General features: G+C 38.7%; 1 protein-coding gene across 6 annotated transcripts in view; it reads right to left on the reverse strand.

Annotated features, from left to right (window-relative positions):
• Nucleotides 1-23106, reverse strand: part of MRE11 (MRE11 homolog, double strand break repair nuclease) — a 76845-nt gene that overhangs the window by 15310 nt on the left and 38429 nt on the right. For all 6 annotated transcript variants that reach the window (XM_046015426.1, XM_046015425.1, XM_046015427.1 and 3 more), the window contains 4 exons: nucleotides 17336-17398; nucleotides 8492-8711; nucleotides 7452-7532; nucleotides 160-218 (listed from right to left, as the gene is read on the reverse strand). In XM_046015426.1, coding sequence (XP_045871382.1) covers nucleotides 160-218; nucleotides 7452-7532; nucleotides 8492-8711; nucleotides 17336-17398 — 423 coding nt within the window. The remainder of the gene's footprint in view (nucleotides 1-159; nucleotides 219-7451; nucleotides 7533-8491; nucleotides 8712-17335; nucleotides 17399-23106) is intronic.

The raw sequence follows: 23106 nt of genomic DNA on the forward strand, positions 1-23106 counted from the left end.
AAAATCCTAGAAGCCCTTGGTCTGGATAACCCATAATATTCTGTCCAGGTTTAATGGTTTCCCACTTTTTCTTCATTTACTTTGTAAATCAAAGAATTAACAATTCAAAACGCAGGAAGCATAAATTATTAACACACAACTATAAAACTTTCATCTTACCTCTGAATAATTCTTAGTAGCAACATTTCGGGATGGCTGCTGTCTTGCAGATTTAAAGGCTATAAGGTGAAAGAATAAACATCCACTATGTTATTCTTAAAATAACTGAGAAAAAATTGTACCTGTCTTTAGCTGAAGACTTTGTAAGCTCAATCTACAAAAATCCATGATAGCCAATTATAAAACATTTATATTTTTTAAAATCTAAAGGGAGGTGGAATTATATGTTCAAATAAATCAATGCCTGGCTGCCAGTCTCCTGATTTCATGGCTTATTCAAATAAAATAACAGGTGATGTTTATAAATACACCTACACTAAAAATATTTTATAAGAACTATATGAAGGATAAAATCTGATCATCAAATGGATTACACTCCAAATATATCAAAGGTAACCCTCCTCATGTCTTCTTTCCCTTACAGTTGGCAGTACCTTTCCCTGTGGCTAGATCAGGAACCACGTGGTTCGAGTAAGAGCTTTCTTATTCTCCTCTACTTTGTAAGCCATATTCAGTATCTAAGAAAGAGTCCAGAGGAAATCCTAGAAAACAGTGTTATCTTTTACGCTATGATAAAACTTCCCTTTAAATCCTCACATTTTAGCTTTAAAAATTTAGAAACATGAAGTTTAGCTAACCCTTTATATTTCCCAAGATCAAAATCATGATACTATGATTTTATAATAAGAAATACGTGTCTAGTCTCAGTCCCCCTTTCTGGCAGAGCTAGTACCCAGAAATGCCTAAGTACTAAGAGCCAGAGAACTGTCTTTTGTCATGTTAATGAAGTGACTTTTGAACCAAACCTAAATCTGGGGGCTGGTTGCCAGGGGAACGAACATAGAAATCAGGAAATGAAGGCTGGAACTCAGTCCCACCCCAAGATTTCCAAGAAGACAGGGAGGTTGAATCAATCACCAAAAGCCAATGATTTAATCAATTAATGGTAATGAAGCTGCCACAGAAACTCAAAGGAGGGGTTCAGCAAGCTTAGAGGTGGTAAACTAGAATGCTTCCACTTGCCAGGCTGCTGGCCCCCAAACTCTTGAGGATACAAGTCCTTTGTTTGCAACCTTACCTTTTGTATTTCTTTTTTTTTTTTTTTTTTAAGATTTTATTTATTTGACAGAGAGAGATCACAAGTAGAGAGGCAGGCAGAGAGAGAGAGAGGGAAGCAGGCCCCGGCTGAGCAGAGAGCCCGATGCGGGACTCGATCCCAGGACCCCGAGATCATGACCTGAGCCGAAGGCAGCGGCTTAACCCACTGAGCCACCCAGGCGCCCCACCTTTTGTATTTCTTAATCTGGCTGCTGATTTGTATCCTTTGTAATAAACCAGTAAATTAGTGAATTAACTAGTTCCCTGAGTTCTGTGAGCCGCCCCAGGAAATTAATTAAACCCGAAGAGGAAATCAGGGGAAAAAGATGGATAGCCAGTCAGAAGCACAGCTAGATTTCTGATTAGCCTCTGAAGTGGAGGGAGGCAATCTTGTGGAACTCAGCCCTTACCCTATGGAATCTGATGCTACATCTGAGTAGACACTGTCAGAATTGAGTCAATTTGTAGGAAACCCAGCTAATGGCTAAGAATTGCTTAGTGGTGTGAGCCCCTGCACCCCCTCCCTTGCCCCACTCCCACTACAATGAATTGAGTACAGAATATTTAAAAACCTAGAATATATATTTAAAACCTAGAATAAATTTCAATCTGCCAATTAGAGTTTTATTTTCTCCTAAGCCTTACCAATTTCTTAATATAAAACAATGTTTTCCCCAAGACAACCCCCAAATTAAACAGGGTAAGAGGAGAAAAAAAGAAAGAGGCCCTGAAAAAGTCAAAAGCTCAGAGAAACCCACAAAGTCCAAAATTCTTGTAGTCTGAAAACTCAGAAATTGTTCTATCTAGCCAAAATTTATGATTTGTTCATTTTTCCTATTCCAGGTTCTATCCTCAGTCTTGTGATGTCTATCTGAGAGAAGAAATTAAGGGCAAAAGCAAAGTTCTTATTCACTCTACTCAATTACTAGGGCCTTACATCCTAACTCTACTCGAAAGGCTAAAGAGGGCAACTGAATGAAAAAAGGTAGCCATCATGACTTTAAGGAATATTTCTACTTAATAATTATTGACTAATTGACTCCTCAAACTCTCAGATCCTGAAGAGCCCGCCTAAAAATAAATAAATGGCCCTTTCTTTGTATCCCCAACAAATGTCAGTGAGATAAATTAACATTATCAGAAAAATAAGCACCGAGTTCAGTTAGGAAGGCAATACAGTATGGTGGTTGTAGAGTTAAATTCATTTTGACTGACTAGCTGGGTGACCAGAGCCAAGCTCCTTGGCTTCCTTAAGTCTCAATTTCCCCGCCTATAAAGTGATGTGGGAAAAAAAGGCAGAAGAAAAATTACTGAATTTCCTTACTACCTACAGCCCACTGACAAATCCTTGAAACAGAAGAGTGACATTCCTCTAGGGACTCAACTACCTTGAAGTTGAAGGGTAATCTTAGCCCAACTCCAGGACCCTGTAAGTCTACTTTTTTTTTTTTTTTTTAAGATTTTATTTATTTATTTGACAGACAGAGATAGCCAGAAAGGCAGGCAGAGACAGAGAGAGGGGGAAGCAGGCTCCCTGCTGAGCAGAGAGCCTGATGCAGGGCTCAAACCCAGGACCTTGGGATCATGACCTGAGCCGAAGGCAGAGGCTTTAACCCACTGAGCCACCCAGGTGCCCCTGTAAGTCTACTTTAACACATAAAAATTCCTTTGGAAACTTGCTTTATCTCAATCCCCAAGATACATGTTGGCAATCATCCCCTAAGTACAGGACTCATCCATATATATTTGAAGGGTCTCATGACAGAGTTTTTACTAAACAATAATAAAATGACCTTTTCTAACAATAGTTAACCCCGTCAGGATCCTGGAAACCTTGTTTCCAAAATATGTGGGAGACTTACACTATCCCCAACCCCCTCCCAACCTGAAAGTATAAAACAGGCCACTCCTCATGAACTCAGCACAGCTCTTTCTGCCCAAATCCTGTTTCTGTGCTTTAAAAAAAAAAACAAAAACTTTTTGCACCAAAGATGTCTCAAGAACTTCTTCTCGGCTGTCAGCTTTGAACCCTAATGTCTTTCTTACATCATAAAATAATGTTAATCATAATTCATGCAGAAAATCATTGCAAAGATAAGAAGAGGTGATTAATGGAAATAATTCTGCCAAGAGCCTAGAAGGAGCAGGTACTCTGATAACGTAGCTAGCGGCCGCCATGATGGTAAATTACGTGGAATCACAGAGCCTTCAGAGCTACCACTCACTCGGTCACCACCCTCTGCAGACAAACTTCAAGGGAAAAACTGGGGCTGTCCAACTCTTTATTTACAACTCCTGCTGGCTGAAGTGTAATATCTACCATTTCCAATAAAATTCCAGTACAATAATAAATCTCTACACACCACAGGGCTTGTTAATAATAGAACTGTACTGTTACAGCTCTCTTCATGCCTCCACTTACAACAGGGATTTGGAAGTTTCCGTTTTTAAAGATTTTTATTTATTTATTTGACAGAGAGAGAGAAATCACAAGTAGGCAGAGAGGCAGGCGTGGGGGAGGGGGGGAAGCAGGCTCCATGATGAGCAGAGAGCCCTATGCAGGGCTCCATCCCAGGACCCTGAGCCACCCAGGCACCACTGCCACTAATACTAATAGCAATCATTTTTTGGATTCTTACTAAATCCTGTGCTAAGTAATGTATACCCATGAGTTCAACTGATACTTGTTATGACTCTGTAGAGTCAGTACTATGCTGCCAATTTTATAGCTAAGGATTTGAAGCTTACAGAATAGAAAGAAGCAGTTTACGCCTCCTGGGGGCTTAATGTGTATATATACTATGCCAAATAGTCCACATGTATTTTCTCATTAATCCTCAAAAAAACCCCAATGGGATAAATGCAATCATCAGCCCATTTACAGATGAGGACACTGAAGATGGAAAGCCTAAAAGGACACATAGCTAGTAAATCAAGGAGTCAAGTCAAACCAATGGCTAACTTTAGAACCATGCTTTTAACCTTTATGCTATCCAATCTCTAAGTAACTTTTATTCAGTTATTCTCAAGCATTTAATGAGCATCTATGCCAGCCAGGCACTATGGACACCATGATGAAAAAGAATGACTCTGACCCCATTCTGCTGATGCTCCTGGTTTATGGGCATGGAGCCAGCTGGTAAATTGCTGGCCCACTCACACCAGATCTGACTCCAAGGCCCAGGTTCTTAACCATACCATCTGCTGCAAAAGGCATAACAAGACTTTTCTTCCCAAACATAATTCAGGAAATCTTAAGTTTCATATTAATTTGGCTTACTTTTTACAAATGAGTATTATTACTTCAAAAAAAAAAAGGATTATTTATGGGGGCGCCTGGGTGGCTCAATTGGTTGAGCAACTGCCTTCGGCTCAGGTCATGATCCTGGAGTTCCAGGATCAAGTCCCACATTGGGCTCCCTGCTCAGCAGGGAGTCTGCTTCTCCCTCTGACATCTCTCCTCTCAATCTCTCTCTCTCCCTTTCAAATAAATAAATAAAATCTTGAAAAAAAAAAAGGATTATTTGTGAACATTTTAAAGCACTGTAACTGGTCTTCTGTCTTCGCTATACAAACAGAAGCTTTCTTCCACATTATCAATGGGTAACAAAGCAGAGCTCATGAAAGAGTATTTGTTAAAAGTCTCACAGGCATAGTAGTTCTGAAAGGAGCCAAGGGTAGAAAGTGAAAAAAAAAAATGTTCACAAAAACCCTATGGGATATAAAGTTCTAGATGCAAAGGAGGCAGCCACATACGAGTTTTGAAGAAAGAAAATAAAGATAAAAACCTCTGTATTTGTTTATGTGGGCTAGGTTTTCAGACAAACACTGCTGCTCAAAGCAACACAAACTGCTTCATCAAACATATAAAAAATTTCTAATGGCACTGAGTTGCTGACCACATAAAGAATTAACAGGCCAAAACAGAAGAAAAGCTCCAACTCAGAGAGGCAAGCAGAATACTTTGCTCTGGGGGCCTGCTGATCTGGACAAATGTTCACACTGGTTTTGACAGTTGTGTAGAGAGAACTGTCAAGGCCTGATCAAGATTGGCAGGGGGAGGGGACCTGATGCATGTCCTCCCTACCTTAAGCTGGGACCACAATGGTTAAGGAGAGAAGCATATGTAAAAACAGGATTTTTCAAGTACATTATTATCTGGTTGAACCTCAAGTCACAACTTTAAATGTAGTTTAATGTGGCCTAAGACTTGTGGTCCCTCTAGAAGCCTGGAGAAACAATTATGAATCAACTTTGGGGGAACTTAACTTCATCTCTGATCTCAAATTATTCCTGCTGATCATTTCCTTAGGGACAACAGATAACAAAACATATAAGGAAACAAGTCACCGTAAATGAGAACAAGCAGAAACAGATATCAGAAATGGACAATAAAAAGAAGCCAAAGGCATTCAGACACTGGGTTATTAGACACAGAATACAGAACAAATATCTTTACTATGTGCACAAAAATTACAGACTTAAAAACTTAAAAAATTACAGGCTTAAAAACATCTGCAGGGAATTTTTAAAATCACATAGCGTATTTCAAAAGAACTAAGTAGAATTTCTACCCACATCAAAAACAACGAAATAAAAAATTCAAAGGACAGTCTAAAGAATAGATGGGCATGGGGGTTGAACCACGTTGGGGTCAGAGTTTACTTAAGAAAACAAAAACAAAAACAACAGATGGGTGAATTGGAAGATCAATATAGTGCAGGAAGATAAAGCAAGGGAAAATACAAGAGATTAATAGCCATAAGAGGACAGAGTGATTCTTAGATTTATTTAACTTCTGAAGACTCTGAAGGGAGGAGAAAAAGAGCGCAGAGGTATTATCTAAAGGGAAAGGATTTTCTAGGAGCCATGAAAGACACAATTCAGTTTCATAAAGCCCTATAAAAAAGAATCTCCTATCTAGATTCATCAGTGAAACTACAGAACACCAAAGACAGCCAGCTGGAAGAAAAAAAGACTACTTCCAAGGGGAAAAAAAAAAAGCAAGCTTAACTAATAGCTCATTTCTCAACAGCAAAACTGAAGTCCAAAGATTCACTCTCAGTGATTAATTCCGCCCACTGGTGCCAAGGAAAGCTTCACATAAAACAGTTAAGCCAGGACAAAAAAAAGGCAGTTTGGGTTAAGGTCAAGGTAGGTATGCCTTAGTGTCACATGCTAACCAACTTCTGGTGACTTAACTTGGAAATGTACGCATTATTTTCACTTCGTATTTCTATCTTCCTGTTGCTTCTTTTTTTAAAATGAACATTTTATACAGGTCTACTGTGTACCAGACTCTGCCTTTCACCTTCAGAATAACCTATTATGTAGAGTCTATAAGGGAAATAAACTTAGGAGTCTGAGTGACATAGTGAAAGTCACAAAGCTTTTCCATGTTGAACTCTGCCTAGATCATTTCTATGCTGCCTATTGTCCCCCTTCTCTGTTTTTACCTTACTTCTGCCAAGAATGGAAGAGTACCTCTTCAGACGCCTTTCCCTAAAAGACAACATGCTTTTGAAATCAAAATAAGAATCTCAGGGCGCCTGGTGGCTCAGTGGGTTAAAGCCTCTGCCTTCCACTCAGGTCAAGCCCCACACTGGGCTCTCTGCTTGGTAGGGAGCCTGCCTCCCCGTCTTTCTCAGCCTGCCTCTCTGCCTACTTGTGATCTCTGTCTGTCAAATAAATAAAATCTTAAAAAAAAAAAAAAAAAAGAATCTCAGCTGGCTCGCTGGCTCTCCTCAAGTACTAAATAATCAGAGTAAAAACACAACAAAAGAACTTTTCAAAAATTATTATTTCTTTTTTCAAGTAGGCTTCATGCCCAGTGTGGAGCTAGCATGGGGCTTGAGTGTAAGAAAGTAAACACTTTCTCTCTTGATCATTGGTGACATACTGACCAACTGACTTACTTTTCTATCTTCCTAATCCCTCTATAAAAAAGGAAATAAACAAATTTGTCTAAAGTAAGGGACTATAAAAAATAACTTTTAAGGCTCACCCTCTTCAATAGCTCTGATGAATGGCAAAGACCTTTTAAGGAATGATTTATCTCGTAATCCTAATAACCCTTTTTGACTCTACAACAATGGCAACAGAAACCAATGAGGTTTCCCAATGAGGATTTTCTAGGTCTTCCTATTTGGAATTTATAAATAACTACTAGATAATCATTTGCAATCCATACTCACCATCTACAATAGACATATTTCTAGATGTTGACATAGTCATCTTTGAACTTCTGCTTCGAGTAGAAGTCTCTAGACCAGTGCCTAGTGTTAGAATAATGAGCAGTCACTATACAATTCCATCAGGAATCAAGGTTTAAGACAGTGGCAAATGAAATGTACATAAAGTTACATTAAATCGGTTTATATAAAAAGTCAAAGACATAAAACAAAGACATAAAACAAAAAACACATAGTCTACTCAATTTTCAAAAATGATACTTACAACACATTTGGTTCATACTCTTCCAATCAAAAATATAAAGAAACATTTTGTAAACTTAAGGATAATGAAAATGAACTATCACTAGAGGATGAGGATGTCTTTCTCTGGAAATTTTTAACTTTTAAGTACTATTTGACCAGCTTAAAATTCCTATGGATAAATATTTAATAAACAATTAAAAATATTCCTAGAAACAAATTTATACAATATACTGGGAAGTCACAGGGATGACCAATTTTCTATTATTTGAATTATCCAAGGACAACAGTCCCATATTAAATACGATGATGGCAATTAATGTTAATGACCGCTTGAAGATACCATATTGTTTTAAGGTAGTTTTCTTTTTGAACATATTTTATGAAGCCACTTTATAAAAATGTGGACATTTGTATCTCATGGTAGTAACAAAAATAATGTTTATGACCTGGAGTTTCTTCCTGCTGCCAATGGTCATTAAGCAGCCATTCTCCTTAGCAGCTCGTATTTGCCTATTACTTTATACTTGTGAGAGTACCCAAAAAGTACTGTGTGAGGAATGTAGTGAAGTTCTTAAAAAAAATGTTAAGAGACATTAAAACATTATGTGCACGTGACCATTAAAATTTATTTAAGTAAACACTTATGTCAGAATTATATTAAAGACTGACTTTATGTATTATAAAAATGAACTTTTAGAAGACTGCATAACTTAATTGTGACAACAAGAATACAATCATGTGCATCCCATTCAACTGCCAAGTGTGAATGCATGGGCAAGCCAGTACTCAGTGCTAACCTCTTCCTCTCTGAGACCCTCCTCTCAAGACTGAATTCTGCCCTCTTCCTCCTCGTCGGCCTCTTCCTCGGCCTCTTCCTTTATTGGCTGCTGCTGTGATGTCCTCATCAGAGTCATCAGCCATCTGTTCTGCCAAATCTATACTCATAAGGTCCTCAGCACTGAAGGCGGAAGCAGCGTCCTCAGACTGAGATCTGAGGGCTCTGGCCCTTGCCATAGCCTGAGAGGGAAAGAGGAGAAAATACACATTAGTAGAAAATGCAGCATCCTAAGTCATTAATCTGGTTACTCAGATAACATTTAATATTGTCAAACTATCTGCACTATTATTTCTCACTAATCATGCTATAAAAATGCCAAGCAGAACTCTCCTTCCCCATCTATCAAATTCAATTCCTACGATTTGTCAGATCAATGTGCCATACTTATTTGTAAAATGAGACCTTTTGAAAAGATGTACTGAAAATGATAAAATTTCACAGAATCAAAACTTTTAGAACTGGTTAGAATATTGGCAATTGCCCCTAATTCAACATCACCATTTGTAAGAGACTATCATCACCTGAGCTACTCTGTACAATGGGCTCTTAATAAATAACAAGAAAAATTCTTACAAAAAATGGCTGTTATCTCCGGGTGACGAAATTTTACAGTGCTCTTGTTTTCTTCTTAATTCACAAATCATAAATTCTCTACAATATAGTTTTTCAAAATATTACTTTGGAATCAGAAGATTATGAGCAATAATCTCTCATAAAAATTAAATAGAATTAAGAATAAACATGTGAAAAAAGAGGAGATCCTGGGTGGCTCAATTGGTTAAATGTCCGACTCTCGATTTCAGCTCAGGTCGTGATCTCAGGGTAATGAGATCAAGCCCGCACCAGGCTCCGCACTCAATTTGGAGTTTGCTTGTCCCTTTCTTTCTGCTCCTTCTCGCAACCTCGCCCTCTCAGATAAGTAACTATACAAAATCTTAAAAACAAAAAACAAAAAAACCAAGATAAAAAGAATTAAGTAGAATATAACAACTGAAGGCCTGGAAAAGAATAAAAGCTTAAGACCAAGAATATGCCACAAATTTTAATTTGATAAGAAACTCCCCAGAAAAGACAAGTTTGAGATTTAATGAAATATTTTAACTCTGAAATGAGTACAGATTTTCTGATTAAAAATAAAATAAAAGTAATGTTTCCCTGAGGTCCTCCCTTAAACCAATCAAAATGTTGTAAGGAGAATAGAAATGAAACATAATACATTCTCAATAAAATCAGAAAAAAGCTCCAACTTCAAAATAAAAAATCTCTGAAGAGTTAATGAATATAATGAAGATCTGACCTAAGGAACAAGGTAGAGAAGAGTCTTAGGCAGTATAAAGCTCTCTAAAATTGATCTATATATTCTAAGGGACCATAACTATAGTCTTTCTTGCTTGAATAAAAAATTCTGGGTCTAAGAACAGGTGGGGAGAGCATTTCTGAGCTCTCTGTAATACCATGAAGTAAAGAGAGGCAGGGCTAAATCAGGAGATGAGAACAAAACACGTAGGGTAGAAGTAGGAGGGAAGTGGGAGGTGGGAGATAATCCAGCTGCATGATGATGATCTCAGCTTAAAGGATATAACAGCTAAATCACGGTAGGAAGGGCTCTGTATGGCATTACCGTGTTAAAAGAAAAAAACTTCAGGAAACATAACAAAAAATACAAAGAAAAAATAGCAGAGAAAGATTTCACCTCATTTTTCTTGTCCCAGATGAAGGATGGTCAATCCTCATTATTCCCAGATTCTATATTTGTAAATCACCTACTTGCCAAAACTTATTTGTAACCCCCAGAACAATACTCCTGGTACTTTTGCAGTCATCTGTGGACCGTGCAGAGTGGGAAAAATTCCGAGTCTCCTGACACACACATTCCCAGATGAAGAACACTGGACAGTCAGCCTTCTTGTTTCAGCTGACACTTTGAACACCTGTCCATATTTAGTGTCCATATTTAGTGTCCAGGTTTTCACATTTCTAGGCTTTTGGTTGGTGATTCAGTGTCACTGAAGTGCTGTCCAGTACTCTCAAGTGCAAGAAGGCTGTGATGTGCCTTACAGATGAAATACATGTGTGAGGTAAGCTTCATTCAGGTATGATTGCAGGGTTGCTGGCTCTAAGTTCAATGTTAATGACTCAACAATATATATTAAAACAGAAAGAAACAAGAAAAAGGTTATGTACTGATCAGCAGATAAAAACGCTGTAACCAGTAGTCGGCAGGAACCCAATCCTCTATTTCCCCTAGGAGCAATATGGGTTAGTATTCACTAGGTTAGTGTTTGCAATAACACAGAACATAAAGAAATAACAAGAACCAGCTGTACTTTTTTAAAACTACATTTAAAGATTTTTTTTTTTTTTAATTTTTATTTATTTATTTGACAGCGAGAGACAGGAGATCACAAGTAGGCAGAGAGGCAGGCAGAGAGAGAGAGAGGGAAGCAGACAAAAAATTATATGATTAATTAGACAGATCTAACTGATGTATGTTGAACTCTCTATTCTGAAAATATAGACTTCTTTCCAAGACCTCATGAAATGTTTCATGTATCATGGGGTACTAACAAAAATATCAACTATGTTCTAAATACTAAGGGTATTATATAGTCTAATTGCCATGAATCAAATCAGAAATTAATGATAATAAAACAAAAACACCTGCCTCCAAATCATAAAACTAAAATTGAGAAATCTAGAAAATAATAAAATTCTAGAAAATAATAAAAATACTGTAGACTGGAAAATATTAAATAAAGCAGTGTTTATAAAGAAAGCCTATAGCCGGGCGCCTGGGTGGCTCAGTGGTTTAAGCCGCTGCCTTCGGCTCAGGTCATGATCTCAGGGTCCTGGGATCGAGTCCCGCATCGGGGTCTCTGCTCAGCAGGGAGCCTGCTTCCCTCTCACTCTCTCTGCCTGCCTCTCTGCCTACTTGTGATCTCTGCCTGTCAAATAAATAAATAAAATCTTTAAAAAAAAAAAAGAAAGCCTACAGCCTATTAAAAAAGAATGAATGAAAATAAGTAGATCTGATATTCAAAAGTTAGGACAAATAAAGCCCATCCAAAAGAAATTATGAGAAATTAATAAAGATACATCATAAATAAACAAATCTTAACTAAAAATCCATTCAAATCAGTAAATTTAAGAACTGATCCTCTGGGACAAAGCCACATTGATAAAAATCACCAACTTAATAAAAAGGGAAAAAAAGACAAATATACACCATTAAAAATCAGAATCGAGGGGGAAAAAGATTGAGAGAAAATTAAAAGAATGTTGACAAAATACTCTTCAATCTAAGTAATTTGGATAATAAATGACCTAAACATATCCAACAATAGACACACAGTCTCAACAGATACAAAGAATATGTAAGAAAATTGTTAAAGGAGCACCACCCCTGGAAAAGGAACCACAACCAGCAAGTTTCACAGGTATTCTATCAAATCTTCAAAGAACACATAATGCCACTGCTATTTCCATAGTACCAGAGCATAAAGAAAGCAAGCTCCCAATTTCTTTGTACAAAGCCAGCATATCATGGTACTGAAAAACTGACAAAAGGCTGCAGGCCCAAGAAGATGATTACAGGATCCTACTTATGAGTATTAAAGCAGAGAGAATACAGGAACATATGGAAAAAACAGGATACCTGTTACCAGAAGGTTCACAAAGTGGTAACAAGAATGGGGCACTAATAGAGTATGTTTTAATATAACTCACCAAACTAACAGAAAGGAGGAGGAAAAAATCCCACACGCTTATCTCCACGGATGTCAAAAAGGCCCTTACTTCATCACCCATTCTGGATGTGAACAAACCCCCAAATCCTTCTTTTATACAACAAATACCCTAAAATATGCTACCCCCCCCCCCGAGTCATGCACTTTCCTGTGAGTGCTCTTACAGAGAGACCACTGTCCTCGGCACAAAACCCAAACCCAACAAAAATTTCTGGGCAAAGAACATGACCAGGTGTTTCATGTAAATATAAATGGTTTAGAAACATAAAAATCGCTGAGTCACTAGTAACAAAAATAGCAGGGGTAAAAACAATAGTAAGAAACAATTTCCTCACCCTCTGTATTTTTTTTTTAAGGTTTTGTTTTTTTTTTTTAATTTATTCATTTGACCGACAGAGATCACAAGTAGGCAGAGAGGCAGGCGGGGGGCGGGGGCAAGCTTCCTACTGAGCAGAGAGCCCAATGTAGGGCTCGATCCCAGCACCCTGGGATCATGACCCGAGCAGAAGGCACGAGCTTTAACCCACTGAGCCACCCAGGTGCCCCCACCCTCTGGATTTATAAAGATCAAAAGATGTCATGATACATCACGATGACAAGGATGTGGGGAAACAAGCACTCCCAAATACTGGGTAGAATGCAAACTGGTTGTCACATCTCCAGAGGGATATGGCAGTATCTAACAAAAATGTAAGATGCCTGTGTCCTTCTGTGATTATTTTTTGGAATGAATTACCCACCTCATTTCCAAATTTTATTAAAAATATCTAAATTTTTACTTTTCCTCTGTCTAAATACCATACCTTCCTTTTATCATTTATCATTACATTCAAATATTTTAACTCCACTTGTCTGTGCAACAGATTCTGGAGTTTACAGATAAATATTAAGTATGTCACCTCCAAGAATTAGCAGTGGAATTCTAACTGACCTCAGGAGTGTAGGTTCAGAGCCATTGTAAGTGCAGATCTAGAGCCACTGGTAGGACAATGATTCCATATGCTTTTTTGTGAGATTCGAAAACTCCTATCCTGGTAGTACACCTCTATTTTGTTTTGTTTTAATTGTGACAAAATATACATACCATAAAATTGAGCACCTTAACCATTCTGAAGTGTATAGTTCAGCGGCATTAAGCACATTCACCCTGTTGTGCAACTCACCATCATCCCCCTCCTGACCTTTCTCATCATTTCAAACTGAAACTGACACTCCATACCTGTTAAAAAATAACTTCCTGTTCCCTAACCCCCCCTCCCCCTCATTACCACTGCTCTATATTTTGTTCATACGACTGACGACTCTAGGGATCTCATTTAAGTGGAATTGTATAATACTCATCCTTGCACCTGTCTTACTTCGCTTAGCATGTTTTCAAGGTCTGTCCATATTGTAGCGTTATCGGAACTTCATTCCTCTTAAGGCTAAGCAAAAGTCCATCATCGCACCTATATACCACCTTCTGTATATCTACACACCTTCGATAGCCATTTTAACTGCTATCACCTTTTGGCTATTGTGAATGCTACGCGCATGGGTGTACAAACATCTGGTCCTTGCTTTCAATTCCTTCAGGTAAATACCTAAAAGTGTAACTGCTAGGTCACATAATTCTCTTTTTAATTTATGGGGGAATCATCCTACTATTTTCCACAGATGCTCTTATATTCCTACCAGCAATGCACGAGGCTTGCAATTTCTCCATATTCTTGGCAACACTATTTTCTTTTTTTAACAGTCATCTTAATAAATGGGAAGCAGCTCTGTGGTTTAGATTTCCATTTCCCTAGTGATGCTGAGCATCCTCTCATGTGCTTATTGGTCACCTGTTTATCTTCTCTGCAGAAATCTGTGTTCAAGTCCGTCATCCACTTTTTGCTGTGACTGAGTTTTAGGAATTCTTTATATGTTCTGAATATTAATCATTTACCAAATACATGATTTGCAAGTATTTTCTCCCATTCCTGGGTGTGCCTTTTTGCTTTGTTGACAGTGCTTGGTATGACAGTTTAAAAGCAGGTATCAACCCTGCCTCAAATTCAGGTAGAACACAGGAAAGCAGAGGCTGGGTAAACTGGGTAAACCCATGGACTATGGGTCAGACCAAGAACAGATATCACATTTTTAAAGGATTGTTTAAAAAACAAAACAACCAACCATATACACAAACAAGAATACGTGACAAAGACCACATATGGCCTGCAAAGCCCCAAATATTTACTGCTTGGCCTTTTATTTAAACATGAACTTACAGTTAAAGAAACTACTTAGAGCTTTTCAATGCGAACAAGAGGTTTTAAAGCCTCTTGGAAGGACTAATGCTTTTGTCTGTTTAAATAATTTAAACTCAGTACTACGATTCATGTTCTGATCTAAATGATTCTACATGGCTTGGAGTTACAGATTGGGAAAGTCTCAAATTCCATTACAAGTCCTAAATAGTATGCTAAGAATAAAGACCATTTATAACATCCTATGGCAAGCTGACAAATTACCTAGGAAACCCCAATTACCTGCTAACGTCTTAAAATGTAGCTGAAAAATCTAAACCCAAAAGTGCTTTCTTCTGAAAAACTCCCAAATGCAGTTTGTCATGTCCTCTACTACCTTCCTTTTATAAAATATTCACCAGATTCTTTAAAAGACTAATGAAAAACAGCTTAGGGGCTCCAAACACAAAGGCCATGCAAAGAAATATTTCTTTAATTTATTAAATTGAAATGGTTAGTTAAGTTTAAATGATCCAAGGACCAGAAGTCATTTCTTTCTTCTAGCATTCATTCTTACTATTTGGCAAATTCTTTTCTACTTGAAGGGTGCTTGGTAAGATGAATACAAACATAAATGTGTAAGGGATCCCTAATCTCTAGCTTCCTTCTCTTAGCTCCCCCAAACCACCTTGTAAAGGGTACAGCAGTTGCATCTACACTTCTGAGGGACAGTAATTTTTGATGTTCTGCATATCAAAAACTGTCAGAAATTTCACATTTTTAGCCACTCATTGGTTATGCATTATATGAATGTTATTATAATATAAAGTTCTGATAGGACATGGTATGGTAGAAAAGCCTAGACTTGAAGGTAGAAATAGGTTCCAATTCCACCCCACTGCGTAACCTTTACTGTGCTCTCAGTGTCATTTGTAAGATGGAAACTGAAACTGTGTACGTGACACATCTAGAAAAAATTCAATAAATGAAAATTTAATGAATACCATTTGCCCTTTCCCCTTTAAATAGTAATAAATAAAACCAAGTAGGTAATGTGTTCTGCTTTTTCCATGACATCGATGTAGGGGAATGACTCTGACATCGGGAATGCTGAGTGTGAAATTCAGTGAATGGTGAGAGCTTTTAATTCTATAATCAAGTACTGAAGGCTATTAATGAAAGGGAGGAAGGAGCTAGGAAAAAAACTGTAGTCACTACTGGCACTACTGCCAGTAATGCTAATGTTGCAAAATTCCCCATATTACATGATGAAGACAGTGTAAATTGTTCAAAGGGAAGAAACCTGGCACAAAACTAGACACTAAGATTATCCTCCCATATCCTCTCTAAACATTATTAACTGAGTTAATTTCTAAATATTCTAACAAACCGGGACATAATTATTTGGGGGGCAGTGACTTCCCCACAGTAAGTACACAGCACCAAATTTTTGTAATAAGACAGAGAAAAGAAAAAAAGTAACCCCCAAAATGCTGTTCCTATTCCTTAACATTCCAGATAAGGTGCATTATTGGATCAGGTTAAAATCCTAAATAGCTTGTATAGTATGATAGATGATGAAGTAAATCACAGATTTGGAAATTTTACTTTAAAAAGAAAGAAAAAAAGTCTGTCTCATGGCCTTTAGAGATGGTACTGAAGAATTATTTGGTAAGTGATTTTTCCTCTGTCAGGATCTAAAACTGCCTCACATTAAAGGCCGTGGTATTACCTGGTGGTCATCAGTAGATAAACCACTGAACAGATTCCTTTGGAAGAGAGTTCAGAGGAAAAAGGAGTAAATTGAGAGTCCCATTCTCCTTAGGCAGGGTTCTTTTCTGTTTTAGTGTCTCAGGTATTGACTTTTACCTAAAAAGTATGTTTAAAATAAGGTACAAAATATTTAAAGGATGGTATAATCAGAAAATAGAAAAATGTATTTCAACCATGAATTCACCAGCGCCAGACAGACGCCTGAAGGTTCAGCAAATGGTGGCTAGCCAGAAGTTCTAAACTGGGCTCGTGTCATGATCCTGGAGTCCCAGGATCGAGTCTCAAATCCGGCTCCCTGCTGGACAGAGTCTGCTTCTCCCTCTGACCCTTCCTTTTTTCTTTTCTTTCTTTCTTTTTTTTTTTTTAAAGATTTTGTTCATTTATTTGACAGACAGATCACAAATAGGCAGAGAGGCAGGCAGAGAGAGAGAGGAGGAAGCAGGCTCCCCGCTGAGCAGAGAGCCTGACACGGGGCTCGATCCCAGAACCCTGGGATCATGACCTGAGCCGAAGGCAGAGGCTTTAACCCACCGAGCCACCCAGGCGCCCCGACCTGAATATTTTTAAATTGCTTCTATTCTGACAGTTCTTTTACTAATTTGCCTAATGTCTTAAAGTAACTGAGGACAACCTGCCTTATCTCCAAATATGACTGGGAGATACTGAGCTAAAGAGTGCATTTTGATACTGATGCTATAGTAATATTGCTAGCAAAACACATTTCTTCCTTTTTGCCCAAAATAGTATCAGCTCAGTAGGGCAAGTTTCCTCTTATGCTAGTGAGATGCTCTGACGGCAATTATGTATGATTTTGATTACTAAGGACTCTTGTCATTTATGCTCATCCTCCCTGACCCCCAAAACACAGAAGTAAGTAAGTTTTAGACAAGAGCAAAAGGATAAAACGGGAATATTGGGAAGCTGAATACTGGTAGGCTACACTGGTATACATCACAGGCAGCTATCCTCAGCCAATCCCTGCTCAGGCCTATCCATCAAAGCAAGGTCCCATGGACTATTCTAAATAAATCTACTAGTCACTCTAGCTTAACAAACCAACACAGAAGAAATTACCTCTCGAACTTCATCATCCTCTTCATTAGTGTCTTCTTGTCTGATTTGTCTGAAACGGCGTACCTGTGTTAAAACAGTAAATCAAAAATGTTGCTTAGTCCTATCATGGAAATATAAAACAATGGGCTAAGACTGATTAAGAAATGCTTCCATCAAACCTAAAATGGGAATTTTTTGTTTCAAAGTTTCATTTAAATTCTAGCTAGTTAACATATGGTGTAAACTTGGTCTCAGTAAAATTTAGTGATTCATCACATACATATAATACTGAGTTCTCATAACAAGCGTCCTCCTTAATTCCCATCAACATCTAGCCCAATCCCCAACCACCTCCCCACCATGCTTCAGTTTGTTCTCTATAGTTCAGAGTCTCTTATGGCTTGCTTCCCTCTTTTTTTTTTCTTCCCATATGTTCATCTGTTTTGTTTAATTACATGAGTGAAATCAACAGTATTTGTCTTTCTCTAACTTATTTCACTTAGTAATAAGTTAGATGTTGCAAGTGGTAAGATTTCATTCTCAGGGTCATGAGATAGAACCCACATAGAGGCTCTGATGCTGTGTGCACTAAAATAAATAAATAAACCTTTAAAAAATTAATATCTGAAGTGGGTGGGCCTCTGAAAAACATTTTATCAAGTCAACTTGTTTACTGTTTGCTGATAATGGTCCTGGAGCCAAAAGGGAAACTAGAGAGATCCTTTTTTTTTTTTTAAATTCCTGTCCTACAGGCTCTTACAGTAATGTAATTAGGGAAAAGTTCTATTTGTTTAATAATATACATAGCACCTCTTTACTGAGCACCCATTATTGTGCCAAACACTACCGTAGGAACTGAGAATCCAACAATGAACAAAATAGTTTGAAATTCTGCCCCCACAGAGTTTAGGATTGTGTGTCTGCATATGCAGCCAATAAACAAAAAAACAAAATAAGAAGTTATATTGTGTTTTAGATGGCAGGTCAGACTGAGTTAATTTACAGCTAGACTAAGAAAGCACTGTCCTCTCTGGGAGCCCTTTATTTACTGATGTATATTTCTGATGGTTTACAACCTGCATAACCAATTAGAAGCGTGGCTTGATTATGAGACTAGAAGGGCATAGAAGATCCCCTGGGAATTTCTGCACAAATCTTGTTGTGTTCAATCCAGAGACCCTTGTGTGCAAATGAGGACATGAGAGCTTATGCCTGACTTCTCACAGGTCTCTAATGCCTGCCCATACTTTTTTTATTGAAGCGTCATATCTTTTGCCTTTAAATGAACATCTCAATGAGTATGCTCAGTGGAGTCTTGAGTTCTTCAAATATTTGAACCTGTGAAAACTTTGCAAAAGACAGTAACTATGCAGGGCGCCTGGGTGGCTCAGTTGGTTAAGCGTCTACCTACAGCTCAGGTCATGATCTCAGGGTCCTGGGATCAAGCTCCATGTGGGGATCCCTACTCAGTGGGCAGCCTGCTTCTCCCTCTCCTCCCCGTTCCTGCTCTCTCTCTCACTATCTCTGTCAAATAAATAAAACTTTTTTTTAAAAAGGTACAATTTTTAAAAAAGACAGTAAGTATGCAGAGAGAAATAAAGTAGGAAGAGGGTAAGGAATACTGACGAGAAGTCACATCTGAATAGAATGATCATCCAAGGTCTCACTAAGAAGGTAATTTATCAGCAAAGGGAATCAATCTTGCATAACTAGGAAAGAATATTCTAATCAAAGGAAAAATTGCGCATAAGGGCACTAAGGGATGGGTGCCTGTGTGGCTCAGCCAATTAAGTGTCCGACTCTTGGTTTCGGCTCAGGTCATGATCTCAGGGTGGTGAGATCGAGCCCCACATTGGGCTCTGTGCTCAGCTCGGAGCCTGCTTGAGATTCTTTCCTTCTCCTTCTGCCTCTCATGCTGCCCTAAATAAACAAAATCTTTTTTTAAAAAGGCACTGGGGCAGAATGCATAGTACGTTTAAGAAATAGCAAGGAGGTTGCTGTGGCTCAAGCAGATAAGGTTAAGAAAGTAACAGAAAGCCAGACTGAATAGGGTCTTGTAAAAAACCTATAAGGACTTTTTTTTTTTAAAGGCAGGAGTTGATCTGGAATATGTATCACTGACAGCTGAATTGAGGACAGAATTGGGGGTGGAAGAGGAGCACAGTTAGAAAAAGGGAGAGGAGTTTGGAAGCTATCAGAATAATCTAAGTGAGGGGCGCCTGGGTGGTTCAGTGGGTTAAAGCCTCCGCCTTCAGCTCAGGTCATGATCCCAGGGTCTTTGGATGGAGCCCCACATTGGGCTCTCTGCTCAGCAGGGAGCCGGCTTCCCCCCTCTCTCTGCCTGCCTCTCTGCCTACTTATGATCTCTTTCTCTGTCAAATAAATAAAAAAAAAAAATCTTAAGAATAATCTAAGTGACAAATGGCAACGTGATGGACCACTGGTAGTGATGAAGACGTGAGTAGTCAGATTCTCTATGTATTCTGAGTAATGCCAAAAGGACTTCTAGTCAGGATACAGGTGGCATAGAGAGTATCTACACAGAGAGCAAAGGCTGAAAATCAGCAATTCAGACTGGGAATAATACTGGTTGAACGATCTATTAAACATCCAAGTAGAAACATCTAGCAGGCCGCTAACTGCAGAAATCTTGAGCTGAGAAGACATCTGGGCTAGACTTTTGAAAACCACCACCAGACAGACAGAATTTAAGTCCAGGCAGCTGGATGAGATTACAAAGGGAATAAATATGGAGCTGAAGAAGGGCTCCAAGGACTGAATCTGGGGACTCCCAATTTCAGAAGCAGGAGAGATGTGAGAAACCAAGAGAAACTGAGAACATGGACCGTGTAGAGAAAGAAAAGCAGAAGAGCGTGTGGTTCTAAAGCCAAAGAAAAAAAACATTTCGGGGCGCCTGGGTGGCTCAGTGGGTTAAAGCCTCTGCCTTCAGCTCAGGTCGTGATCTCAGGGTCCTGGGATCGAGCCCCACATCGGGCTCTCGGCTCAGCAGGGACCCTGCTTCCTTCTCTCTCTCTGCCTGCCTCTCTGCCTACTTGTGACCTCTGTCAAATAAATAAATCTTTAAAATCTTTTAAAAAATCTTTAAAAATCTAAAAAATCTTAAAAAAAACATTTCAAAAAAAAAAAACATTTCAAGAAGAGTTCAAGGGAGATTTAAGATGAACTAACAGTGGACTTAGCAATGGAGGTCACTGGTGACTTCGATGTGAGCACTTCACTGGAATGATGGGTCAAAACCCCGGATGATGGGTGTAAGGGAAAAAGGAGAGAGAAAAATCAGGGCAGCAAATACACAGAACTCTGAAGCAATTCTGCTGTAAAACACAAAGAAAATGAATAGTAGCTAAAGGGAAATGGGAGTAAAGAGGGCTTTTTTTGTTGTCTAAGGAGAAAGAAATGACAGTATGTTTGTTATGATTTGGTAGAGGAGATAAAAATTATTTTTAGAAGTGGCATAGTATGTTAATTGTGCTCTAGGCAGTAAATATCATACCAAAAGTGCTAAGACACTCACAGAAAGGAGTCAGAATGAAAACACCAAGTAGGTACCGTGTGCTGGCAGTGTCCTGGGACTTTACATGTGTTCTTTGGATCCTCACAACAATCTTGAAGGAGTTTTTATTATTATCCCCATTTTATAGATGAGGAAAGAGAGGTAGAGAGGCTAAAATGCTCACTGGTAATTACACGGGTAGTAAGAGTTTTGATTTTGGACATAGGAAACTGGTCCAGAGTCCATGCTCTTAGTTACATCCCCCCATCCCTCACGGACCCTTCAGGGTCGTGAGAGCTCTCCAGGTGGGCATGCTCAAGTTACTTGCTTTTGTGTTTGTCTGTGGTTTTTTTGTTTGGTTTTGTTTTTTAAGAATTTTAGGTTCACGGGGCGCCTGGGTGGCTCAGTGGATTAAGCTGCTGCCTTCGGCTCAGGTCATGATCTCAGGGTCCTGGGATCGAGCCCCGCATCGGGCTCTCTGCTCCGCGGGGAGCCTGCTTCCTCCTCTCTCTCTGCCTGCCTCTCTGCCTACTTGTGATCTCTCTCTCTGTCAAATAAATAAAAAATAAAAAAAAATCTTAAAAAAAAAAAAAAAAGAATTTTAGGTTCACAAAAAAACTGAGGAGGTACTGAGATTTCCCATACAGCCCCCCAGCACCACACATACATAGATTCCCCTATTATCAACCTCCCTCCACCAGAATTGGCATATTTGTTATAACTGATGAACCTACACTGCCACATCATAACCATCCAAAGTCCAACGTTTGTTGTTGGTGCTTTAAGATTTTAAGTAATCTCTACACCCAGCATGGGGTTCAAACTTACAACCCCGAGATCAAGAGTTGCATGCTCCACCTAGGGGGCCAGCCAAGCTCCCCCAAAATCTAGTTTATATTCTGGTTCACTCTTGGTGTGCTATGAGTCTAGAAGAATGACATGTATCCACCTAAATTAGAGTATCTACAGGGCAGTGTCACTGCCCTGAAACTCCTCTGCGCACCTACTCATCCCTTCCCTTGCTCCTCGCTCAACCCCTGCAACCTCTGATCTTCTTCTTGTCTCTATAGTTTGGCTTGTTTTTTCAGAACGTTGTATAGCTGAAATCCTAGTTTGTATGACTGTATACTTGATGACGTTGTATGGTTGAAATCATACAATCCTCTGCAGACTGGCTTTTTCCACTTAATAAAATGCATTTAAGTTTCCTTCATGATTCCACGGATTGGCAGTTCCTTTCTTCTCGGCCTAAATAATATTCCCTTGTCTGAGGGTTTCACAATTTACCTACCCAATCATCTACTGAAGGACATCTTGGTTGCTTTCAAGTTTTAGCAATTATGAATAAAGCTGCTATATACACTTGTGTGCAGGTTTTATGTGAACATAAGCTTTCAACATCTTTGGGTAGATACCAAGGAGCACGACTGCTGGATCATATGGTAAGAGTATATTAAGTTGTTTAGGAAGCTGCCAAACTGTCTTCCTAAGAGACCGTACCATTTCTGCATTTCCACTAGCAATGCATGAGTGTTCCTGCTGCCCACATCCTCACCAGCATTTGGTGTTGTCGGTGTTCCAGATTTTGGCCATTCTAATAGGTTCATAGTGGTATATTTCATTGTTAATCTGCTGATGAGATATGATATAGAGCACGTTTTCATATGCTTACTTGCCATTTGTACATCTTTGGTGAGATGCCTGTTGAGGTGTTTAGAATGTTTTTACATCAGGTTGCCTGTTTTCTTATTTCTGAATTTTGTTTTGTTTTGTTTTAAAAGATTTTATTTATTTGAGAGAGATAGAGGAAGGAGGAGCAGAGGGAGAGGGACAAGCTGACTGTGCACTGAGCGTGGAGCCCAACACAGGGTTCAAGTGAAAACAAGCGTTGGACACAAACCAACTGAGCCACCCAAATGCCTCTTACTGCTGAGTTTTAAGAGTCTTTTGTATTTTTTGGATAACAGACCTTTACCAGATGTGTCTTTTACAAATATTTTTCCTCCAAGTCTGTTACTCGTCTTCTCATTCTTTTGACATTGTCTTTCACTGAGCAGTTCCTCATTTTGATAAATTCCAGCTTATCAATTCCTTCTTTCACAGGTCATACATTTGTTGTCGCATCTAAAAAGTTACTGCCACATAAGGTCATCTAGATTTTCTCCTTTGTTATCCCCTAGGAGTTCCATCGTTTTTTATTTACATTTGAGTGGGATGTCATATTTTATATCTGTATTTAGTGGAGAAATGCATCCCTGCTAAAAATTTAAGAACCCCA

The sequence above is a fragment of the Meles meles genome, chromosome 8, assembly GCF_922984935.1.
Source record: "Meles meles chromosome 8, mMelMel3.1 paternal haplotype, whole genome shotgun sequence".
Classification (NCBI taxonomy): domain Eukaryota; kingdom Metazoa; phylum Chordata; class Mammalia; order Carnivora; family Mustelidae; genus Meles; species Meles meles.